The 26,270-nt window shown below is 41.2% G+C and overlaps 1 protein-coding gene across 1 annotated transcript in view; it reads left to right on the top strand.

Annotated features, from left to right (window-relative positions):
• Positions 1-26,270, top strand: part of LOC122791483 (protein phosphatase 1 regulatory subunit 12A-like) — a 1,771,856-nt gene that overhangs the window by 1,638,325 nt on the left and 107,261 nt on the right. The window contains exon 21 of the mRNA XM_044059226.1: positions 13,898-14,030. Coding sequence (XP_043915161.1) covers positions 13,898-14,030 — 133 coding nt within the window. The remainder of the gene's footprint in view (positions 1-13,897; positions 14,031-26,270) is intronic.

The raw sequence follows: 26,270 nt of genomic DNA, 5'->3' as shown, positions 1-26,270 counted from the left end.
TATTGACCCTTTCTCTGCACCTGTAGCGTCCATACTGGAGTTCTTAGCAAAGCTATTTCATGACGGAGCAGCTACAGCTGCTATTCGAGTTCAATTAGCAGCGATCTCTAATTTCCATTTAGGCTAAGTGAGACTGAATGTTATGTCCCACAGACTTTGCAAAGCCTTCTTGAGGGGTACCATTCTGTTAAGATCCCCCATTAAACCTCTAGCACCATGGAGCCTATATTTTGTGTTATCCCATATGATTCCTCTCCCCTTAGAGCCTGCATCATCCTGTGACGTGAAGTTTTTAACCTGGAAGGCAATTTTCTTAATAGCTATTACTTCAGATAGAAGAATTTCAGAGTTACAAGCATTGTCTATTAAACCCCCATATATGTTGTTCCACAAGGACAGTGTGTCACTTCATACAAATCTGTCCTGTCTACCAAAAGTATGCTCAGAATCAAACTTAAACCAATCCATAGACTTACAGGTTTTCTTCCCTAATTATGGTAATAAGGTGGAATATATGTCACACCAACTAGATGTCCATAGGCAATTATGTTTCTACTTGTATAGAATGAAGGACTTTAGAAAGACTGACCAATTGTTTGTGTCCTCCTCAATCTGCAGAAAAGGTGCTCCAGTTACTAAGGCCACTCTCTCCAGATGGCTGTCAGATTGTATTACATTCACCTACACACCTACAAGTTCCAGAACAAACAACTTCCCGATAAAGTAAGAGGTTATTCTACCAGAGCAATTTCTACCTCTTCTGCCTTTCAGGCTAAACTGCCAATTGATACCATTTGTGCTGCAGCAACATGGGCAAGACCTCATATCTTTATTACTCATTACAAAGTTGATTTGGCCTCCAGGGACAGGGCCTCTTTTGGGTAAACTGTTCTGAAGAATATTCTCCCTTGAGTCACCCGAGAAAGATGGTGCTAGGGACACTGCCCCAAGTACAGAATGAAGGCGAGATAGGGCAACATCACATAAAGAAGTTATGTACTCACCATAACTTTCCATGTGTGTTGTCCATCTCTCCTTCCTTATTAAATCCCACCCTCCTTCCCCCAGCCTTTAGCTCCTGGAGGACTGAGAGGATTCATTTGGCGACTAATATTCTCTGACCCTCTTCTTGGCTTGTAAAGTACTAAATTTTAATATGCTTATATTAGTATACCAGCAAACAAGATCTGGGGAATTCCCTATTGGCATCAAGGTATAGGGGTGTAAGCCACGAACTAGTTAAAGAACTTGAGCTTTTGTAAAGGGCCAAGTCGGAACAGAGGATTGGTTCCAAACCCAACCAGTACAGAATGAAGGCGAGATGGACAACACACATGCAACATTATGGTGAGTACACAACTTCTTTTTTTAAATAACAGACTATTAAATTGGTTACTTTTGTTAAGAGATCTAGTGAGTCTACATGGAGTGAAATGGTCAACATTCCCACCTTGCTTTCCATGGATGGCATATTTCTCTCACCCCTTGAATTTTGAACACTTGCTAAAACTCTTGCTACCTTCCATTGTTCTTTTTCATAGATTCATAGGCAGATTTCACCTGATGAGCATCCAGAATAGCAAAATTTAGTCTGAAGGAAATCAAGGTAGCACTGCTGAATGTTATAAATGTAAATAACAAAATGTCTGAACATGAGGCCTTCCTTACCATCAAAGACGTAATCTTTTGTGTAATTACAGACACCTGGTTTCACTGTACTGATAACACTTCCTGTTTTCTAAGGTACAGACTCTACCATGCATTTATGTATGTTGGCAGCTTTACAGGAATATCTGTATTTCTTCGTAACTCCATTGCTTCTCGCAAGGTTCCACACAATGTAAATGTGGAAATGGCTGAAGTCCTAGTAGCACTCAGTAAAAGTAATTGTCATATTATAGCAAGTTATAGAAACCTGTTTGTGGTCCCTTTGAAAAAATGAATCTTCAGACCAAATACCTTTACTGTGTGTCGCTTCAATTATCCACACATAAACTGGAAAACTTATAATACCACCAACAAATTTGCCTAGAGATTTTTAGATTTCATACTCATAAATGACAGTACACCTGATCAAAATTACCCATTGCCCATTAAGTGTCAGTCTTCTAGGTTTTGTCCTCACTAACATATCATCCATTACACCACCCTGCTTCCTGTTCCATTACCGGTCAAATCTGACCATCACATTGTAACCTTCTTCCTGAAAATCTGTTTTGTGATGCTGTAATAAATCCCCTACATGATTATTCCAAAACTAATTGCTTATTGCTTACCAGTCTTGTATATGATCACAAATTGTATAGCTGCCATGTAAACTTGTTACCTGAGGCTGCTGCCTCTCTTGAAATTTTCTCCCTCTTAGATACATTGAAGCCTACACACATATATGATGTTTGCAAATTGTCAAGTTTAAAACTAAATCCGTATGGTAGAACTCCCGTGTCAACAAACTGTATAACAAAATGAAAAAAAAAAACTCCCGGCCATATGTCAAAGATTTCAAGTTCATCATTATAAAAGCAATTTAAAGTCAGATCTGTATGTTTAACATTAGGAAATACAAGGTCGACTATAAACCTGCTTCTGCACCCAATCTAAAAGACAGCCATAAGGCCTTCTTCATGTATAGTGCACAACCTAAAGTCGAAAAGTAACAAAGTCCTACATCTAAAAAAGTTAAAATACTGAAAACATTTTTTTTTTTTTGCCAGGGCAAGCTCCTCTGCACCCGTCATCCCCCCGCTTCTTAAATATACCAACTCCAAGATTACACAGTAGTGGGGAAAGGGCAAATTTCTAATCCCAGCTGTACTATGATATCCTAGTAAGTAAATCCAGTATTCTGCAATCATGTGACTACAATAATTTGTGCTTATGTTACAAATGTTCACTTTTTTGAGTATTCAACTAAAGGGCTGGTGTCCAAATATCTATATCAGTTCATATAGCTTTATCTATATACATAGTTTTATATAGAGAGAGAGACAGATGTAGGTATGTAGAGATGTGTATACTGGGAAGTTTGTAAGTTATTAACAATTCTGTACTGAACTTGTCTGTAATGGTACTTCCTTCTCTGACCCCAATGATATTGCTAATGTTGTGGACAAATTCTCTTCCAACTTTACCCAACCCACACACCAACCTTCCCGTCTGATCTTCTATTCCCCCCTTGCATCTCTCCTTCTGAAATCATCCTTGATAAAGTCCTTTTGACACACTTTCCAAAATTAAATGTACCAGTTCCGTGGGTCCTGATAGTGTTACTAATGTCTGCTGAAAAGTGCTAAGTCCCATCTAGCAAAAACCCTCCAGTAACTCTTCAACCTGCGTTATTTGTTTGAGGTATGGAGAATAGCTGTTGTGTTGGCCTTAAATAATGGTGGTTTGCCTACTGGCCTGAGAATTGCAGATCCATTATTCTTACTGTTACTATTTGTAATGCTGTACAGTGAATATAAAAAGTGTACACAGCCCTGTTAAAAAGCCAGGTTTTTGAGATATAAAAAAATGAGACCACAATAAATCATTTCAAAACTTTTCCCACCATTAATGTGACCTATAACCTGTACAATTCAGTTGAAAAACAAATCTGTTAGGGGAAAAAATATAAAAAATAAAAAATGTACAGTACGCTGGTTGCAATAAGTGTGCACACCCTTAAACTAATACTTTGTTGAAGCACCTTTTGATTTAATTACAACATTCAGTCTTCTTGAGTACACACCTGCCATCAATTAAAGATACTCTGATTAACCCCAAATAAAGTTCAGCTGTCCTAGTAGGATTTTACTGACATTTACTCAGTTGCCTGCCACAGCAAAAGCCATGGTTTGCAGAGAGCTTACAAAGCATCAAAGGGATCTCATTATTGAAAGGTATCAGTCAGGAGAAGGGTGCTAAAAAATTTCCACAGCATTGGATGTACCATGGAACATAGTGAAGACAGTCCTCAAAAAGTGGAGAAAATATGGGACAAACGTGACATTGCAAAGAACTGGCCATCCCTCCAAAATTGATGAAAAAACAAGACAAAAACTGGTCAGGGAGGCTGCCAAGAGACCTGCAGCAATACTGAAGGAGCTGCAGGAATTTCTGGCAAGTACTGGTTGTGTACTACATGTGACAACAGTATCCCATATTCTCCATATGTCTGGACTGTGGGGTAGGGGTGCAAGACGGAAACCTTTTATTACACAGAAAAACATCCAGGCCCAGCTAAAATTTGTAAAATAATACATTGTCTCCAAAAGCATGTGGAAAAATGTGTTATGGTCTGATGAGACCAAGGTTGAACTTTTTGGCCACAATTCCAAAAGGTATGTTTGTTGCCAAAGCAACACTTCGCATCACCAAAATTGCACCATCCCCATGATGAAGCATGGTGGTGGCAGTATCATGCTTTGGGGTTACTTTTCTTCAGCTAGAACTGGGGCTTTAGTCAAGGTGGAGGGAATTATGAACAGTTCCAAATACCAGTCACGTTTGGCCCAAAACCTTCAGGCGTCTGTTAGAAAGCTGAAGATGAAGGGGAATTTCACCTTTCAGTACGACAATGATCCCAAGCATAAATCCAAATCAACAAAAGAATGGCTTCACCAGAAGAAAATTAAAGTTTTGGAAATGGCCCAGCCAGAGCCCAGACCTAAATCCAATAGAAAATCTGTGGGGTGACCTGAAGAGGGCTGTGCACAAGATGCCCTCACAATCTGACAGATTTGGAGCGCTTTTGCAAGGAAGAGTGAGCAAATCTTGCCAAATCAAGATGTGCCATGCTGATAGACTCCTATTGAAGAAAACTGAATGCTGCAATTAAATCAGAAGGTGCTTCAACAAAGTATTAGTTTAAGGGTGTGCACACACAACAAAGTATTAGTTTAAGGGTGTGCACACTTGTGCAACCAGTGTATTGTACATTTTTTATTTTTTATATTTTCCCCTAACAGATTTGTTTGTTTTTCAGTTGAATTGTACAGGTTATAGGTCACATTAAAGGTGGGAAAAATTTTGAAATGGATTTATTGTGGTCTCGTTTTTTTATATCACAAAAACCTGGCATTTTAACAGGGGTGCATACACTTTTTATATCCACTGTAGGTGACCTTATATCCACGGATATACAATAGCTGGGCATTGAAAAAGGCAGATTGCGTCTTCTCAGCCTGTTTGAGTTCTTTGAGACAATTATCAAGGCTGATGTAAGGGGCATATACAGCCCATGGTGCCTACTTAGACCATGCCAAGACCTTTGACAATATTTTCATGCTTGGATTTTTGACAAGTTCCCCCATCTTGACATTAATCTATATGTAGCTCTCTGGATAAACAACTGTAGCAGTTCAGGTTCTGTCACTCAATCAGTCAATTATGGTTATTTGCTCTATTTGGAGAAATGTCACTAGTGGTGCCCCACAGGTCTAAACACTGGGCTTCCACCTCTTTGGTCCATACTCCTTTGACATGAAAGTTCATATCAAGGGATTATGGCTAAGTTTGCTGATGATTGCAAAATGGCTAGACCAAACAGATGCAGAATAGTTTCTGTTGGTAAGTCCACCAGCACTTTGACCACATACCATATAGGTACTAAGAAACATATAGGTGACTTTCCACTTAAATGTAATCTAGTCATCAGAGACACTGGTACCTATTTTGCCAACAAACTCTCCACTGACCACCATATCTTTGTCATGGTTGGAAAATCCTTCTACCTTACACAACTTGCCCTTTGTGGAATATTTTCAAACTTCTGAGAAGTTACAGTCTCACTTTATTCCTCTCCTATCAGGCCTGTCATTGAATATGCCCTTTTCAGTGTCTAGCTCACAAAGCCTTAAAATGATTATGTGCCAGAAAGATCTGAAGTTTTAGTACACTTAGCCACTCAGACTGAAATCCATATCCATTTACTCAGTCTACTGTAGGCTCCAAAGGGGTGATCTCTTTAGCCTAATGTGCATTCCTCTCAACTGTCCAAATTTTCGTACAATGTCCAGATGTTTGACTCTTATTTTTAGTGTTCCTCGTAAAATTTGTCATTTTCTAGCAAATCAGTCCTTGAGGATTGAAGTCACTAAATAGTGCTAAATAACAGACATTTTGGTTTAGACTTTATATCCTCCAGAAAATATATAATAATGTAAAATCTGTCATTCTAGCAACTTCCTAAGTTTATAGGAGCAATATTTAAAATCTCTCTCTATTTTTGGGTCTCCCCGCCCCCAACAAGCACATTTTTTTCTGGCTTTGACCATATTTCTTGCACTGAGAGTTTGAGAGGTATGCTAATGTGCTACAAGTGACCCTACATTTTGAATTTTTAGAGACCTAAACCTGTATTACCACAATAGCAATACCATGTAGAGTGATATGTGTATAACCAAGCATAATGGTATATGCTCTCCATGTCTGTCAAGCAGAGTGCTTTCCTGGCAAGCTTTAAAACTAGTCTGGATGACTGAATAGGTGTTTGCAGATTTTTTGAGAGATGTGTAGGGTTTTAATCTCCCACTGATATTGGGTAGCTGAGCTTCTTAATGGTTTCCTTGGCTGTAGGTTCAGTAAGAACTTAGTAAACCTTCCAGAGATTATAAGGTTGTTTGCCTCTGGGTTTAGGACTTGTAGCACCCTTGGATGGTCAGTTCTTTTCCTGTGCATCAAATGTATTCCATACATTGTAGAAAACAGATGCAGCTACCTACACCTCAAATAAAGTCAATGATCTCTACATCATTGTTGTCATCACAGCCTTTAGAAACTTACTGGTAGCCACTTTTTCTCTCAGCAGTAATGTAGTTCTGACCTACAATGGAAGAAAACTATGCAGCAAGTTTCCACATCTTCAACAAAATGAAAGAGAAACTACAATAAAATGTAAGTGGGAAGGTCCTTAAACAAAAGCTTTTAAAATGGAAAGTTTAAGTACAAAAGCTCCACTAGAAAGCAGTTAAACAAGAATAAGCCTTCTTTGCATTATTTCAGATAGTTTCCCACAACTCTACCAAACCTTAACAGTCTGAGCTCAAATTTTCAATATGCCATGTATGGTCCACCAGCACATGAAACGTGACACTGAATTTGTGCAACTTGGATTCAAAATTCAATTTATAAAAAAATGCCTGCAAAGTGTGATTTGAGGTAGAATGTTAGAACAGCGCACACTGGTTTGACATAGTTCCTAAAAAGAGTACATAAACTAAATTTAAAATTCAGACTGCAAAAAAATATGTCTAGTTTATAAGTGCAGTAAGAGAGGGTATGCAAGGTAAAAAAAAATGACTGCATGCACAAGGACTGTAACGTACTCTCCCTTTGGGCTTGTGCCTCATAACACTCCAAGACGTGGTAGCATTTGTACTACACACACACACACACACACACACACACACACACACACACACCTTTTACATACTTACACTCCACCCCCATCAGGAGTTATTTACTCAGTAAACTGGGAAGATTTTGCCAAGACAATTCAGGCCTGACTTTACAAGAGTAGCAGCATCTCAGGTTGCTTGCTTGGTTTAGGTAGTCTTATATCTAGGATATTTGCATTCCTGTGACCTAGACCACTGAACATGCATTTGCCAGATCAAACATAAAAGGCTGGACCCTGATATTCATTGCTGAAGATTTCTGATGGGCAGCCTGTTGGATGAGTAGAACAGTTTATCTAAAGAATAACCTGCTTTTTCAGAGAGCTGGAGTTGCAGTAGATACTGTTTCCTTGACTTTTCTGACCTAACAAGTTTACCAACCAGTCTAGGACAGCTACTGAAAAATTATATTTGAAGAATATAGCAGTTTAGTGAGAACCAGAGCATATATTTGCTTTTGTAATTAACCAGTTAATCTGCTTTTCGGTACAGATTTCCCCTGCAGCTAAATGAAGTGCATTATATATATATATATATATATATATATATATATATATATATATAGATATACTTGTATAGGACCACAAAATAAACAGCCAACAAGGTAAAAATGCACACAGGTCCAGGAGACTCTCAATCACGTACAAGGAATTGAGTACACTAGATAAATCCACCAGCAAGATCTTTATTGAGCTCTTTCGTCTGCCTATAACATTAGAGTTCTTCAGAATAAGTTAAAAAACAGATAAGTTTAAATAAAAAAAAAATAAAAAGCACATGACAAACCAGATCCAATAGAAAACAACACATTAAAATTCCTAATTCACAATTAATAGACAAACCATAAAAGGACTTCCCCAAAGCCTCTTTTTCTCTCTCTAAAGAGCATAGGAGTATTTTTAAACAGCTTCCTATACTTGCATGTTCATTTAAACCCAGTAATGTATAGGCATTGAGTTGTATTTGCCAGCATAATTTCTTAAACTCTAACAAATCATCCCATTTCCTTCCTTGCAGGTCTTTATTTCAGCCCTTCCAAGACAACAAATATGAAATTGTGGGTGAGATGCCTTTCAAGATGTTTATACAAGACGTTGTTAATATTCTTATTCCTTATGTCCCTAATATGTTCGTATGTTCTAAGTCTTTTTGTCTTTCCTATATAAAAACCACTACATTGACAGCATATGCAGCATAAACTACTCCAACAGAGTTGCAGTTATAATTACCTTTAAGTCTTATAGTGGTCTTGTTGACGCTTATTTTATTAGTATTCATAATATAAAAATACACTGCGAGCAAAAGCCACATCATCTCATGTTCCCTTTTCTGTCATAGTTGTTAATGCTCCCTTCTAGCATATTTTTAATCGTAGAACCAATCCTAAAAACAAAGTGTGGTTCAAAACCAAATTTCTCCATTAACCCTTCTTGTCCACCAAAAATTTGCCAGTTCTTTTTCAAAATATTGCAAATTTCTTGGTGGTCAGAACTAAACTTCGTAATAAATGAACAAGTATAATCTCGTGTAACCCCGTCCCTGACAATGTTTAAGTCATCATGACAGTGAGTTTGCTTACTACTTAGCAAAGGAAAAATAATCCCTTTATTCCTCTTAGTCAGAATTTCTTCCTGCACTCTTTTTATCAAATTCTGGGGGTATTCTTTAGATAAAAACATGTCAGTCAGGACCCCACTTTGTTCAAAAAAACTCTTGTCACTTGTGACCATACGAGCTAGCTTTACAAATTGTCCTTTGACAATACCTTTTTTAACCTGCTCTGGGTGATAACTACAGTAGTGCAAAAGGCTTTTACAATAGGTGGGTTTCCTATAGATGTTGCTAGAAAAGCATAGTTGTTCTTCATCTTTAGTAATTTCTACATCCAAGTAGTTAGTTATCTCTCTACTATAGTTAGAAGTAAATTTTAAGAAGGTTGTAATTAATATAGTCTAGAAAATTAGTAATATCAGTACTGTCACCAATCCAAACAAAAAATAGTCTAGGTAATGTAAATATAGACTCCATTTTGTAATGTATTGTGAAGTAAAAAGGAATTTCTTTTCCTACATAAGCATGACTATATTTGCAAAAATGGGGCACAAATAGCCACTATCGCTACTCCCGTTTTCTGTAAAAAAAAAATCGTCCTTCGAAAAAGACAAATTTTTTTTTCTCAAAACAGTGTTCATAAAAGTCACCAGGATGTCTACTTCATTACTAAATTCTCAATGGTGCAACAAAAATTCCTGAAACCAGGAGGTCATTGTCCCACTGTACTCATCTCTCATTAGACCCGTTATAGAATACAGTGCCCCATTTGTTATGTACCTCTCAAGACATCTGCAACAACTGGAAAGGCCGCAAAAATACCTCACTAAAGGAATCACAGGCCTAAAGCAGATGCCCTATGCTGACCGCCTTAAAAAAACTCCAGCTATACTCTGTTGCATATCGTCTATTCCGAGGCGCTTAACATACAAGGCCATGTCAAACCCAGAGCTGTTGGACATGCTACACTTAAAGAAATCCCAATCTCTCAGAGCCACACGCTCCAGGGATCTAAATCTTGTCATCACAATAAACAAAACATGCTGGAGGGATAGGTTCCTGACCCAGAGACTCCCGAGACTCTGGAATAGACTGCCCATACATGTCAAGCAGAGTGCCTCTTTGGCCCTCTTCAAAAGGAACCTTGACGATTGGATGGGAGAAAGGAAATTCACCCCGGGGATCACGTCAGTCACCCTGCTAGACAGGGGTCCAGGGAGGTAAATTGTGTGGGAAGAAATAGCCTGGGAATTGTTATGGCTAGGCTTGTATAGGCCCTAGGGCCAATAGCCTAGTACCAACCTATGAAACTATAAAGGTAATTATAATTGCAACTCCGTTAGAGTAGTTTATGCCTCTGTATGCTGTCAATGTAGTGTTTTTTATATAGGAAAGACAAAAGGAAGAAGAGAACATACGAACATATTAGGGACATAAGGAATAAGAATATTGCACTTCTCAAGACTGAGGTGGAATCCTTCAAAGCCCCTGGGCCAGAGGATAATACAGCCCAATCCGCAGAATCCTTTACAAATGCATTCTATGAGCACCTGCAGGAATGCATGGATCGTGCTATCCCAAATAAAACCAAGACTCACTCCTCCAAAAACAGAAGACCGGTCTGGTGGACCCCGGCCATAAATAAGCTATACAACAGAAGGAGGAAGCTACTACATGACAGAGCAAAATCCCAAAAAGGGAAGGCATCTCTGATCAGTATTAGCAAGAAACTTCGATCCCTCATAAAATCATCAAAGGCCAGTTTTGAAAGAAAAATTGCCCTAGACACTAAAGATAATCACAAGGCCTTCTTTAGTTATGTCAGGAACATGGGCGGAAACTCCCAGATATGCTCTGAATTGTTGCATAACGGTACAAAATATACCGAACCTACAGACATAGCCAACATCCTGGCAAACAGATTCAGGACAAACTCCTCCCCCTTCCCCCCCAAAGGAGCAAATGCCTATCCCAACTGAAAGTAACCTCCCTGACATCACAGATGCACAGGTGAAAGCTGCCCTCTCCAAAGCAAAAAACACAGCATCTATGGGACTGGACGGTGTCCCAGGCTGTGTCTTACACGAGCTCCAAGAAGAACTGAACCCTCACATTAAGTCACTGTTCAAACTTAGTCTTATTACAGAATATGTACCCAAAGAATGGCGTACAGCTACAGTGGTCCCACTCCACAAAGGTGGTGCCACAACGGACCCCAGAAACTATCGCCCCATAAGCCTGACTAGTCTGGTCTGTAAAGCTATGGAGCGTATTATCATGGAACTCGTAAACAAAGACATTGGGAGCCTCCAGACACTGGACCCTACCCAACAGTTACCAAAGCCATAGATGAGGGCAAGGTAGTCCACACAGCCTACCTGGACCTCGCAAAAGCCTTCGACACAATATGCCACTTGGGCATCATAAATAAGCTTACCAGCTTAAATATCAACCCCTATATCACAAGATGGGTTGCAAACTGGCTCAGAGATAGAACCCACATGGTTAGAATCACAGGTGCCATGTTCCTATCCAAACCAGTTACAAGTGGTGCCCCACAGGGCTCAGTTCTGGGACCTCTCTTGTTCGGTATATACTTCTCTGAGGTTCAGGCTAACATGGGGGATTATGGCTGACAAAGTTCGCAGATGACTGCAAACTGGGGGCCATAATCGAATCTCCAGCTGACACAAGCATCCTCCAAAAGGGTCTCACAGAGACGGATGCCTGGTGCCAGAGCCATGGCTTCAAGCTAAATGCTAAAAAGTGCATAGTCATCCCCTTTGGGAAAAACAAGGTGCCCACAAATTACCACATAGGTGGTAATCCATTAAGTACGGAAGAAATAATTAGAGATTTGGGGAACAACGTAGATAGTAATCTCTCCTTTGATAATCACATTGCCAAAGTGGTTAGAAAGACCTTCTATATAGCCCACCTTATCACGAAAGGGTTCGCATGTAGATCGAGAGGTCATTGTGCCCCTCTACTCGTCACTCATCAGGCCCATAATTGAATACAATGCCCCCTTTGGGATGTACCTTACCCGACACCTGCAGCAACTGGAGAGACCCCAAAAGTGCCTCACCAAGAGGATCATGGGCTACAAACAGATGTCCTATGCAGCTCGACTAAAGAAACTCCAGCTCTACTCAGTTGCTTACCGCCTACTCAGAGGCGATCTATGCCTGACGTACAAAGCCATGTCAAACCCAGAATTAATGGACATGCTCCACTTCAAAAAATCCAAGTCCCTTAGAGCTACACGCTCCAGGGACCTAAACCTCAGCACAAAAATAAATAGGACATGCTGGAGGGACAGATTCATTTCCCAGAGGCTCCCATCACTCTGGAATAGAATCCCAATTCATGTTAGACATAACCCCTCACTGACCCTCTTCAAGCGAAATCTGGACACGTGGATGGGAAATCGCAAATTCACCCCTGGGATCTCTTCTGTGTCCCTGCTAGACAGAGGCACAGTAAACTTATCTTAAAAGGGTACCTTCTGTGACCTACTTTACAGAGGCACAGTAGGCTAATCTAATAGGGAGGCGGAAGCCAAATACACTCTGGCTAGGCTTATAAATGCCCTAGGGCAGATAGCCTAGTATCTACCTATGAAAGCCTTTAAATAAACATCTTGAAAGGCCATCCTACCCACAATTTCAAATTTATTGTCTTGGAAGGGCTGAAAAAAGACCTGTAAGGAGGGCCATGGGATGATTTGTTAGAGTTTAAGGAATTATGCTAGCAAATACAACTCAATGCCCATACATTACCAGGTTTAAATGAACATGTAAGTATAGGACACTATTTAAAATTATGCTCCTATGCTCTTTAGAGAGAAAAAAGAGGCTTTGGAAGAAGTGCTTTTATGGATTGCCTATTAATTGTCAATTCAGAATTTTAATGTGTTGTTTTCTATTGGATCTGGTTTGTCATGTGTTTTTTTTATTTTTTATTTAAACTTATCTGTTTAACTTATTCTGAAGAAGCCTAATGTTACAGGCAGACGAAAGTGCTCAATAAAGATCTTGCTGGTGGATTTATCTGGTGTCCTCAATTCCTTGTACTTGATTGAGAGTCTCCTAGACCTGTATGCATTTTTACCTTGTAGGTATAAATATATATCGAGAGACAGGAGAATGGGTGCACGCGTGCCACTGAAGTTAATCACTGAAAACATCGACCACAAAAGTTTGGGGAAAAAATAAGAGTCACCCTAACATACATGCCCTGAGGCACAATCTTGGACCATGCAAAGCAGAAATACTTTTTTTTGCAGGGATGTGTGAAGTCCCCTGTACTCTGACCTGCTAATTATATATACTAACTCCAAAATCTCACAATCCTCAGATTAAGGGCATATTCTCCAACTCCAGGAATTGTCAGTCTCGCACATCTGTTGGCCATCTTTTTTGTTAACAAAAGTGTGTTGACAAAACAGTTGGCATTTGGGAGTTTTGATTATAAAAAATACTCATATGTGTGTGTAATATTTAAATTTAGTAAGGGAAAAAAGTTTAGGATCTAAATTATGACTGAAAAAGGTCTCACCTGGTTAACAAGCAAAATAAAACTCTCTTCCCTCTTGGTGCTTGCCATGGATTTTTTTAACCATATCTGTGTAATTTATTCTGACATTATACTTCTGGTTATTGGGACACAAATCTCCTGTTACAGTTTGTACAAATAACCTGGGATTACCAAGCAAAAACTTTCAGTGATGGCTGTTTTTTCTCCTCATATTTTATGTATAGTTTCCCAGTATATGCTGCTTTCTTCCATGGCACTAAAGTTGTGAAGCGTGTATGTAAATGTATATATATATATATATATATATATATATATATATATATATATATATATATATATATATATATACATATATATATATACATTTTTCCTGTAGAAGACTTCAGCAGGTTTTACTGTATGCCTTTGAACACCAATTTTCATTACAGGACTGACCTGATGTCTAACAATCGCATCTTGAATAGAGGAACCCAGAACTACTCTCGACACTCTAACATTTCCTCCATCTCTTCTGTCACTGCCCATTCAGAGATAGATGGTAAAACATCAGACTTCAAGAAGGTAAGATACTTTTTTCTGTAAAAAAAAAAAAATCACTTTTATTTACCTAATGTTTGAAAGTGCAGTACTACAGAATATATTTTTGAGTTGTAAAATATATTTAAAGTTGTCATGGCAAATTAACTTGGCTGTCAGATAGATGGTGTCTGAATCCTCCAATTGCTAACCAATGTACTGCTGGATATGAGAAGCACAAGGATTGTGGACTTTGGAACTGTTCCACTGTCTACAAATAGTGCATTAGCCCACTGGGCCACTCAGCTCTAGGTGTCTGTAATAATGTGTCTATCTCAAATAAGTCTGATGACCAAAAGAGGATTGGTCTCTCACTGTGACAAACCCCATCTGTCTGGCAAATAAACTTCTTTGACAAAGATTTCAACAAAATCTGAATTAAATGTTATGATTAACCTCTATGCAGTGGCACAAATATTGCTTAACATTAAGTAAGAGCTTTATAAAGGCAGCTCAATAAAGAGGACAAGATGAAAAACAGATGCTGTTTGTTTGAAGCATTCTTTTGATTCCAGTCACACAGTAGAAGTCTTAAATTTGCAGAGTTTAAATCCAAGGCTCAGTCTGCATAGCAGTGTCAGTGGTGCAACAGGCAGCACACTCACTTTTGGTGCAGAAGGCTGTGGGATGTTCATCGTGTTTCACTGCTGCAGTCATTACACTTGGGTTATCCTGCCATCAGGTGGTCCTGCAGTCGGCCAGAGTTCCATAGTCTTGGTCTGGCGTCGGTTGCTATCGCCTCCTCCCTGACGTCAGTGCATCAGGGGTATATAAGAAGCAGCCGACGCCATTTTCTTCAGTCTTTCTTGCCGCGCGGTGCCCGAAGCAAAAGCAGTTCGCAAGTGCCGGTCGGCCGACTCCTGAGGTATCATTTATGATTTTCAGAACCGAAGTCTTCAATAAAGCTAAGTACCCCATTGGGGAAACTTTTTCTTGTCTCAGACCGATGTCAGTAAAAGTTAATAATTGTATTTCTTGTGGGAAGCAAATACCTCATAAGGATTTTCATTCTTACTGTATTCCATGCCTAGGTCCAGATCACGATGTCACTAGTTGCCGGTTTTGTGCTAGATTTAACAAACGCACTATTAAACATCGGTTTGATTTTGCTCGCCATTACTTTGGCTGAAGGTTTAATTATACCATGCCGTCGGAACAACCGACTACTGGAATTCATAAAAAACGCAAAGATAAGGATAAGGACAGGCATCCGAGGCCCAAAACTGACGAAGCCTCTTCTAGGCCAGTCGCCGGTTCTCAGTGAGGCGCTTTCGCAGCCCCTGACACCCGCTACCTCAGAGCCACAGGCCGCAACCGACTCCCATGTGGAGTTGCCTAGGTCTCTGGATAACTCAAGGTGTTTGGCCTACGGAGACTAACCCTTCAGATGGTTCCAGAGCCGCTGAGCAGGCATCGGCTTCTGAGGGTGTTTTCAGACCTTCACAACTTACCATTGCATCTACAGCCAAGTCTAAAACTACATTAAAGACAAAGAAGCAAGTACAGTATTCTCCTGGACAGGCCTCCATGCCTAAAAAGCAGATGCTCAAAATGGCCAAAGACTTAATTACTCTGATCAGGGGTTCCCATCCCCCTCCTGATAAAAGGCCTAGGCAGGATACAGACTATGATTCCTCTGATCAGGTTTCCATTTTCTTTGATTCCTCTTCAGACCAGGGATACTCTCTACCCCCCTATGAGGACTCTGATGCTGAAGAACCTATCCCTTCAGCCTCTCCTCCTGAGGATTATTCTTTTGGGGAAACTTTACATACCATGAGGGAGCATTTCCATTGGGAAAGTCAGGATTATTCAGAATCCAAGAATCCAAGAAAAAGCTCAGAGACTTTCTTTTATTGCCTCAACACAGGCCCCTTGCTATTCCACCAGTGTTGGATATTGTGTTCGATGTGTTCTCTGAATCCAGTTTAAATCCAGATTCTTTACCCCCTGCTCCAGTCAAGCCAGACAGGTACTACAGAGTACCTGACTCTCACAAATTGCTTTATAAAAACCCTGCTGCTGACCCAGAAACTGTTTCCCAGGGTCCCAAAGGCGTAAAGGCCTCCACTGCTAAAAATCCAGTTCCCTCGGACAGGGATTCCAGTGCATTAGACAGATGGGGGAAGAAAGTTTACACCTCTGCAACTTTAGCAGTAAGGGCTTTAAACTGCCAGTTTCACATGCTTAAATATCAACAATATTTACTGTCTCAGTTAAAACAGAACATGAGTACAAGTGCAGAACAACCTGATTTTAAGGAAATGCAGGATTTATTGCATGCAGCTGAACAAGTGGGAAAGCATACTTTGCAATGTGGTTTTGATTCATTAGAAGCTTCTTGTAGAGCAGCAGTTACAGGATCTGTAATTCAAAGGCATGCTTGGTTAAAGGAACAAAGCTTACCAGATCATGTTAAGGCAAAATTATTGGATGCTCCTTTACAGCAAGATATTTTATTTGGTGTTAAGGCAGAAGAGGTATTAAAGAAAATGGAGGAAAAGGCAAAATCTATGCAAACAGTGAAGGATTTCTTACAGGTACAGCCACCAAGATTTAGCAGGAATTGGCCTATGAAAAATTGGTCCTTTCCAGTGTCAGATAGGCCACAAAGAGGCAGATACAGACACCCAAGAGGCAGATCTCGGCCCCAAGGCTCTTACAGACCACGACAGTTGGGTGCTTCAACCCCAAAAGGAGGTGAGGACAAGTCACAACCTTACAGGAAACCGTCCCAATGACTTCCCCCTTCCAATGCCAAACTCTTCCCTTTTGGCAGCTCCCTTAGGGGGGAAACTAGCACTTTTTTCACAAAACTGGCAAGCAATCACCCAAGACAAATGGGTGCTGAATATTGTGTCTCAAGGTTACAGGTTCCACTTTCACACTTTACCTTGGCTAAAAGGTATGCCAGACCTGCCACACAATCAATGGGCAGAGGCACAAAAACAAATTACAGCCCTCATGGACATAAGAGCTATTCAAAAAGTACCACAGCAGGAACAAGGGCAAGGATTTTACTCAAGACTCTTCCTGGTCCCCAGAAAGGACAAAGCCTGGAGACCCATACTAGGCCTTTCCACTCTAAATACTTACCTGGATGTTCCGAAATTCAAAATGTTGACACTACAGCAGCTTCTTCCCATGTTGGGCAAGAAAGCTTGGCTTGTTACTTTGGACCTCAAAGAGGCATACCTGCATGTCCCTATCAGACAAAATTGCAGACGATACCTCAGATTCATAGCTGGTTCAATGCACTACCAATTCTCTGCACTGCCCTTTGGCTTATCTACTGCGCCCAGGGTCTTCACAAAGTGCCTGGCACCAGTAATTGCATATTGCAGACAAAAGGGAATTCAAATATATCCATACCTGGACGGCTGCCTGATTCAAGTGGAGAGCAAGGACATTCTTCTAAAGCATCTGGCTTTTGTAAAAAAGTTGTTAAGTTGCCTAGGGTACACAGTAAACAAAAAGAAGTCAAAACTAGTGCCCTCACAAGAGATAATATTCCTGGGTGCCAGCTTAAATACAACGGCCCAGATGGCTTATCTCATGCCAGACAAACAAGGACAACTGACTCAGTACTTTCAAATGATGGCAACAAAGTCCCAATTCCCTGCAAGAAAAATTCTGCAGGCCTTGGGATTCATGGCATCCTGCATTCTACTAATTCCATATGCCAGACTGCATATGAGGAAATAACAATGGTACCTAAAAAGTGTTTGGACTCAACACTCTCACAGCTTGGAAACAGTAATACCACTAATTCCTTGCCTACAACAGGAGTTTCAATGGTGGGCACAGGCATGTCACCTCAACAAGGGTCAGCCTTTCACTCTTCCCACAGCCAAGCAGACTTTAACAACAGATGCTTCGGATTACGCCTGGGGAGCACACATGGCAGGAAAATGTATTCAGGGCAAATTGACCACAGACCAAATGCATCTTCACATCAATCAAAAAGAGATGTTGGCTGTACAAAATACCCTAACAGCTTTCAAGGATCTTCTGCATCCAGGACAATTATTATTAAAGACAGCCAACACCACAGTAATGTGGTACATAAGTAAGGGGGCACTCATTCTTACCCCCTATGCAGACAAGCCATGACCTTGAGGAACACAGCTATAGCTTATCAAGTTCATCTGCAAGCACAATTCCTGCCAGGAAAGAAAAATACTCTGGCAGATGACTTAAGCAGAAACATCATGGATCCTCACAAGTGGAAATTAAATCCACAAGTTTTCAGCATGATAATGCAAAAATGGGGGTGCCCGGACATAGATCTCTTTGCCTCCCACTGAGTTTCCAACTACAAAAATTCTGCACAAGGACTTATCACACACAAGCATGGAAAGTGGATGCTCTTTCGTTCAGCTGGAAAAGCCTAAACGTTTATGCCTTCCCACCTCTGCCTCTCATAAAGGTACTCCTAAAAGCAGGCAAGACAAACCACAGATGATTCTGATTGCTCCAGACTGGCCACGCCAGCATTGGTACCCAATCTTAAAGAACTTAGCTCAAGGCCCACCTTGGATTTTGCCTCAAATTCCACACCTTCTGACTCAACAAAACAATCAGATCCTGCACAGTCAGCTCAAAACCTTATCCCTGGCTGCATGGAAGATTCATTAGCCAAACAGACAACACCTCTATCTAAAGCTGTTACAGTTGTCATTTTGGAGGCCAGGAGGCCTAGCACCAGGAAATCTTATTCAGAAAAGTGGAAGAGATTCTGTGCCTGGAACCATGCTCAAAGCCTTGACCCTCTTGTCCCTAGCATTCCTCAGATACTACAATACTTAACTGAGATGCTGGACAAAGGACTATCCTTCTCATCCATTAAGATCCACGCTTCTGCCATTTTGGCTCATTACAACACAGATCCTCCTATTTTCTCTCATCCATTGCTAAAGCAGTACCTCAGAGGGGCTAAAAACATAAGACCACCCCAGAGAGCACCAACTTCTACTTGGGGCCTCAATTTTGTCTTGGAAAAACTCACTTTACCTCCTTTTGAGCCAGCCAATTCAGCAGAATTAAAATATATATCATGGAAAACTGCTCTGCTACTGGCAATAACCTCAGCACGAAGAGTCTCAGAACTACAGACACTAATGGCAGTGGAGCCTTTCATGATTTTCCACCAAGACAGGGTTTCCTTAAGAACAAGCCCTTCATTTATGCCTAAGGTGGTATCCAGTGTGGCTGTTAACCAAACTATTCACTTGCCAATATTTTATCCAGATCCCGAGAATAAAGGGGAGAGAATTCTACATTCCTTGGACATACACAGACAATTGCGCTTCTATTTGGACAAAACAAAAGCTTTCAGAAAAACTGAACAGTTGTTTGTATCGTATGCTGCAAGATCACAGGGAAACGCTATTTCAAAGCAGACCACTTCAAAGTGGATAGGACACTGTATCCGGTTCTGCTACACACAACATGGGAAACCTGTACCATCTAACATTAGACCACATTCCACCAGGGCAACTGCAACTTCTACTGCCAATCTTAGAGGAGTACCTACCAAAGACATTTTGGAAGCTGCAACTTGGAGTTCAGTGCACACCTTTACCAAGCATTATCACTTGCCTCTTTACTCTAGATCCAGAGCTGGCTTTGCCACTGCAGGGCCTCATAGCCACACCAAATCCTCTGTAAAACCAGCCACCGTGACTCAGCTTTGGGATTCTACCCAAGTGTAATGACTGCAGCAGTGAAACACGATGAACATAGTACAGTTTTGTACCTACAATAAATGTAGATGTTCGAGTGTCTTCACTGCTGCAGTCCTGGTTACCCACCTGCCATCCCCTCTTTCTTAGCTGGGTCTTATCTATAACTTTCTACACTATACTACCTATGTGGTGTATTTGCTGGTTACTGAAGTTTTTGGTTTTACCTTACTGTATGTTTTGTAAGCAATATGTATTGCCTTTTTGGGGGCACCTGACATCTGGGGCAAGAAAAACTGAAGAAAATGGCGTTGACTGCTTCTTATATACCCCTGACGCACTGACATCAGGGAGGAGGCGACAGCAAAAGACGCCGGACCAAGACTTTGGAACTCTGGCCAACTGCGGGACTGCCTAACGGCAGGATAACCCAAGTGTAATGACTGCAGCAGTGAAGACACTCGAACATCTACATTTATGGTAGGTACAAAATTGTACTTTCTATTCCTATATTGGGTAGATCAGTTACTGACATTGCAGTGCATCATAAGGGGAGATTCTGCACTCCTGAGTGTGTCATCTTCAGATGAGATATTAAGCAGAGGCTCCATCTGCTTGAGTTGGATGTAAAAGATCACATGGCACCTACAAAAATGAGTAGGGGTCCTTAATTGTATACAAAAATAACTCTTATTTAAGTATTTACATAAGTACAAATATATAAATATACAAATCTGTTTACACATATTTATAATTTCCTATACAGTCATGCTAAATTTTCATCCTTCTTAGATCCCAACTCCTTTTTAACTAACCACCATCTGATTTTGCTTAATATTGTTGCTAGAATCCATTTACCATTAAACATAATTTAATTTATTCTTTCATTCCATATAACCCATATAACATAAAATTACTTTTTATCAGTTCTTTTAACATATTATGTACTTCTGTTCTTATAATATCCATATTTAATCATATCCATGTTTCTTTTATCCACTTTTGTATCGTCAACAAAAAAAAAACTTCTTTACATAGTTTTCCTCATAACTATTTTACTTTTTTACATTTCAGAAACTTGTTCTGTATTTTCTTCTTTTTGACAATATAAACATATTTTATTGCTTTTCTTTTTAAATGGCATATTTCCTTTTACTGATAATGTATCTGTTCACAGTCTCCACAAAAAATCTTGACATTCTACTTTCTGATTACACCATTCGCTTCTTATTTTTATAGCTTTAATTTTCTTCATCTGCTGGATTTTCCCATGGCTTTACTTAGTAATGTTTTATCATTCATTCTTATACCATACTTTTCTATCTTTTCTATTTTGTCAATTTTTATTTTCCACAAAAATGTATTTCTTGGTAACATTTTATTTCTTTATTTATACAGTCTTTTTCTGTTTTATTTATTTATTTTTTTTACTATACCCCAACATTTATTGTACTTAGTTTTACTACTACTCTCTCGTCTTTATGATTTATCCATTTTAACACTTTGTACAAATTAAATGAAGCAGTGTATGCCACTGGGCTAATTAATCCGAAACATCCTTCTTCTTTATTGACATACAAAACTCCTCTTTTTACTGGGTTTACTGTAGAACCACACATACATGGAAGAATTATCTGCAGTAATTCCTTGTCAAATATTGTTGGCAACATAAATACCATTACTAAGTATGCTGTTTTTCCATCAGTACTGAATTAATCATATAAGCCTTTTTTCTAAATGATAAGTTAAATGATCCTTGGAAAAGACATTTTACTTTATTTTGTTGTTGTTTTTTCCCATTGAATTCTACTTGCATCTTTATTCCCAAAATGTATATCTAACTCAGAAATTTAATTAATTGTAAAATACATACCAGAGTATATACCTGGAGAATCAGCATCTCACAAGACTGTTAGCATTAGGTATAGAGGGGACATTTGATCTGCTGCAGTCACCCAAGAAAATGGCCAAGACCTTAAGGACTGTAACCATAGCTGCGCCTCCGCCTCCTGATGTTCATCATGTGCCCAATGTCGGCCTGAAAGAATAATCAGTTACCACTGACACGGGTACAGTGGGTACCAACGTGGAAGACGCAGAGCCCTCTGCGGAAGGCACGTCCTCAGAGGCCCTACAGATGTCGGCTTCCGACGCCGAGGGGGAACCCAGGCTTGCATCAGCCGACTGGGCTGATCCCTCCACTACCACGCTGCTGTCCGACCCCAGGCCTACTTCATTCCAGATGCCTGCTAGGCCTACCTTAAAGAAGAAAGAAAAGAGGAAGCATACCTCTCCTACTATGGACAGTCAGATTGGCAGGCTTTCTCATAAAGTCTTTTTAATGCATTCATGGTCTTGAGACCTGCTGCTTCAGTAGCTTCACCAGTCCCTCCCCCTGTGTTGAGTCCTAGGCCCCAAGCCTTAGACTCTTCTCAGGTGGAAGAGGAGGAATCCTGCGAGTCCTCCTCCTCAAAGGACTCACTCTCCTATTTTTCGCAACTCCCCTCCTCTCTTGGCTATGCCTCCCCAGATGAATTTGCTGAAGCATATTCCACAGCAGAAGATCTCACCTTTGAGGAAACCATACCTAAGATGAGGGAGCACTTTAAATGGGATTCATCTGAGATGACAGAGGTACAGAAAAGGTACTATGTACTTCAGATGGATTCCCATGCTCCTTCAGCTATCCCCCCAGTACTGCCAGCATTCCTTGATGCTTTCACTGCAGCTTCCTTGATCCCAGACTCACAGCCTCCTGTTCCCTGCAGGCCTGATAGGTTCAACAAAGTTCCTGAGACAGCTAAATTCCTAGTGAAATGCCTTGCAGTTGACCCAGGCACAATCTCAGTCTCTTCAGACAAGGCATCCAAACTCCTTCCTTCTTCTTCCCTCCTCCCTATAGACAAAGACAGCAAGTCTATGGAATGTTTGGGCAAAAAGGTGTACACATCCTCTACCCTGGCTTTCAGGGCAATCGGTTATCAGACCCACATGTCCGAATATGCCCTAGCTCTTTTGGAAAAAGTCACTAAACAGTTGTCTGACATCCCTGATTACCCAGCCAGAGCTCAATTATCCAGCCTCATCTCCTTGACCTCCCAGGTCACTAGACATTCTATTAGGTGCAGCTATGATGCTGTTGAGGCCTCTGCTAGATCTGCTGCATCAGCTTCCATCCTCAGAAGATATTCATGGCTAAGACTTCAGCCACTACCTGATGACATCAGGACAAAGCTCCTTGATGTCCCTTTAGACACCTCAGCTCTGTTTGGCTCCAAAGTTGCAGGGCTATTTAAGACTTTGCAACAAAAGGGAAAGGAGCTACAAGATCTAAACCACTTGTTTGTCTCTTTTATCCCCAAGTTTTATAGAAACTACCCATCTAAAACCCAATTTATTAGGAAGCATTCTGCCCCCACTCCCCCATCCAGACTTGGGAAAGCTGCCAGGAAGCAATCCACTCCTGCCAGACCTACACAACCACCAGTACAGAAGCCTCAAGTTTCAAGACATGGCAGGTAGCCTGTGACTGCCTGCCACTCTTGAAGCCCCCCCCCATCCCATTATCAGTAAAGCTCTATCACTGTCTCCTGGTGTGGAGACGCATCACTACAGACAGTTGGGTCTTATCCATAGTAGAAAATGGGTACTTTATGACATGGATCACTCCTCCAGCAGGGAGAGTATCCCTCAGCCCCCCAAAGAGCAGCTACTTCTCCTTCACTTTTGGACAACTTCATGGCCCAGGGCACCATCCAGCCTGTTTCACAGACAGAAAGGGGAATATGCATCTATTCCAGGCTGTTTATAGTCCCAAGAAAAGATGGACCCTGGAGACCAGTCCTGGACCTCTCCTACCTAAATCTCTTCCTGCAAGTGCCCACCTTCTGGATGCTCACCTTGCAAACTCTCTTCCCTTTGATCTTCCCTAAGGGGTTCATGGCCACCTTGGACATCCAGGATGCCTACTTTCACATACCCATAAGGCCCAATTTCAGAAGACACCTACATTTCTCTTTGGCCTCTTCTCACTATCAATTCTCGGCCTTATCCTTTGGTCTGTCAGCAGCACTAAGGGTCTTCACCAGGTGCCTGCAGCAGTGATAGCCTTCTGTAGGACTCGAGGGATCCAGATTTTCCCTTACCTAGATGACCTGCTCATCTAGACAGATTGCAAAGAATCCCTTCTGCTCCACTTGCAGAAAACCCCATCACTCCTGCAGGCACCGAGTTTCCAGTTAAACTATCTAAGTCCAACCTGAACCCTACCCAGGACATGGTCTTCCTAGGGTGCAAGATTCAGACCAATATCATGAAGGCCTTCCTACCACCCCCAGTACCTGCTCTTGGTACTTCAGAGCAAAGAAAGACTGCCAGGCAGTACCTCAGCCTCCTGGGCCACATGGCTTCCACTATTCCAATGTTACCACTGGCGAGGCTCCACATAAGGAAGCTTCAGTGTACCTAAGATCCATCTGGACTCAGTACTCTCATCCTCTGGAGTACAAAATCCCCCTATTACCCTGCCTAAAAAAAGATATTCAGTGGTGGTTGATTCAGGTGAACTACAGCCCGGCCTACTTCTTCAACCCCCCCCCCCACGCCAGCACAAGAAATGTACACAGACACTTCAGACCAGGGGTGGGGAGCAACTTTGGGTTCCCTAAAAGTCCAAGGCACCTGGCCAGACTCCCATAAACAAGAGCACTTAAATGTAAGAGAGATGAGAGCAATTCTTCTAGCCTTGAAAGCTTTTCACCCCAAACTGAAACAAGGCCCTCTAAAACTATTCACAGACAATACTACAGTTCTGTGGTATGTCAACAAACAGGGGGGAACAACATCTTACTTGAAATGCAGACTAGCTCTTCTAGTGTGGGAGCTGGCCATGAAATGGAGTAACACTTCAGGCAGTTTACATCCTTTCTGAACAGAACTCTCAGGCAGACACCTTAAGCAGGTCCATGTCACAGTCCCACGAATGGATGCTCCACGGTGATGGTTTCCTCTATCTAGTCCACAGATGGGGTACACCTCAAATATATCTGTTTGCCTTCCCCATGAACAGACAACTTCCCTCCTTCTGCACCAGGCTGCCCAACCCTCTGGTGAGAGCAACAGATGCCTTTTCAGTTTCTTGGAAGGGGATGTTTCTTTATGCATTCACCCCCTTCCCCTCTTATTCAGAAAGTCCTACTGAAGATTCAGTAGGACAGACCGAAAATCTTGCTGGTGACCCCCGTTTGGCCAAGACAACATTGGTTCCCCCTCCTTCTGCAGTTAACCAAGATCATTTACCACAAGTTGCCCTACAGAGTGGACCTTCTCACACAGGACAAGGGATCTCTGATCCATCCACACTGGCAAGCTCTCCACATCACCCTGTGGGTGATAGAATTCTGATCCCTTACAGAGACCTATACAATGAGGACATGCTCACAGTCCTGCAGGAGGCCAGAAAACTTAATACAAAGAGATCTTGTGTATCCAAGTGGAAAAGCTTCTCCATATGGTGTCTCCAGAGACAGTTGGACTCATTACAGAGTGAGGTCCCTTTAATACTCTCCTATCTGTGTGAACTCTTACAGACAGGATTAGCTTACTCCTCCATCAAGGCACATCTGTCTACCATTTCAGCTCATCTTCCTCTGGAACCCCCTCTGGCTTCCAGATTTCCTGCAAAGTTGTTCTTAAAAGGGAGTACTACATCTCAGGTCCCCCAGGAAGCCCAACCCTCTTCCATGGGACCTGAATTATGTTTTGGAGAAGCTCACGGTACACCCCTTTGAACCACCATCTAAGGCGTCCCTGAAATACTGCACATGGAATAACAGTACTCCTTGTGGCCTTAATTTCAGCTAGAAGAGTGTCTGAATTACAAGCTCTAATGGCCACCCCCCCCTTTCCCATATTCCACAAAGACAGGGTAACCCTTAGGACCAACCTGTCCTTCATGCCCAAGGTGGTCAATGAGCTTTCATTAAACAAGCCATCCACCTTCCCACCTTCTTCGCCCTCCCACAAAGTGACTGTGAGAGAGTCTTACACTCCCTTCATGTGCACAGACAGCTTAGGTTCTACCTACACTAGACTAAGTCTATCAGGAAGTCTGACCAGTTGTCTGTCTCCTTCCACCACAGGGCATTGGGGAAAGCAGTAACAAAAGAAACAATCTCAGCCTGGATTTCCAGGGCTATTACCTTCTGCTATGCACAACATGGGAAATCATTAGGATACAAGGTTAAAGCACACTCCACTAGGGCTATGGCTTCTTCATGAGACTTTTTCAAAGATTTGGACACTTCCACTGTTCTAGAGGCAGCCACTTGGACATCTGTCCACACATTCACCAAACATCACAAGCTAGACCAAATGTCTAAGTCCGGGGCTATCCTCCATGGATTCATAGAGAATTCCTCTAGGCCACCACACTTTTCCTCACAGTGAACTTTGACACTCACCCAAGAGTACAGAATACTGCAACATGTGAATAGAAGGACATAGAATAGTTGTGTAAAATCGTACCATAACCGTATATGTC

Source organism: Protopterus annectens, chromosome 17.part0, assembly GCF_019279795.1.
Source record: "Protopterus annectens isolate FY-2018-M chromosome 17.part0, PAN1.0, whole genome shotgun sequence".
Lineage (NCBI taxonomy): Eukaryota > Metazoa > Chordata > Ceratodontiformes > Protopteridae > Protopterus > Protopterus annectens.
The sequence above is the reverse complement of the archived record's forward strand: the minus strand, read 5'-3'. Positions and strand labels throughout refer to the sequence as shown.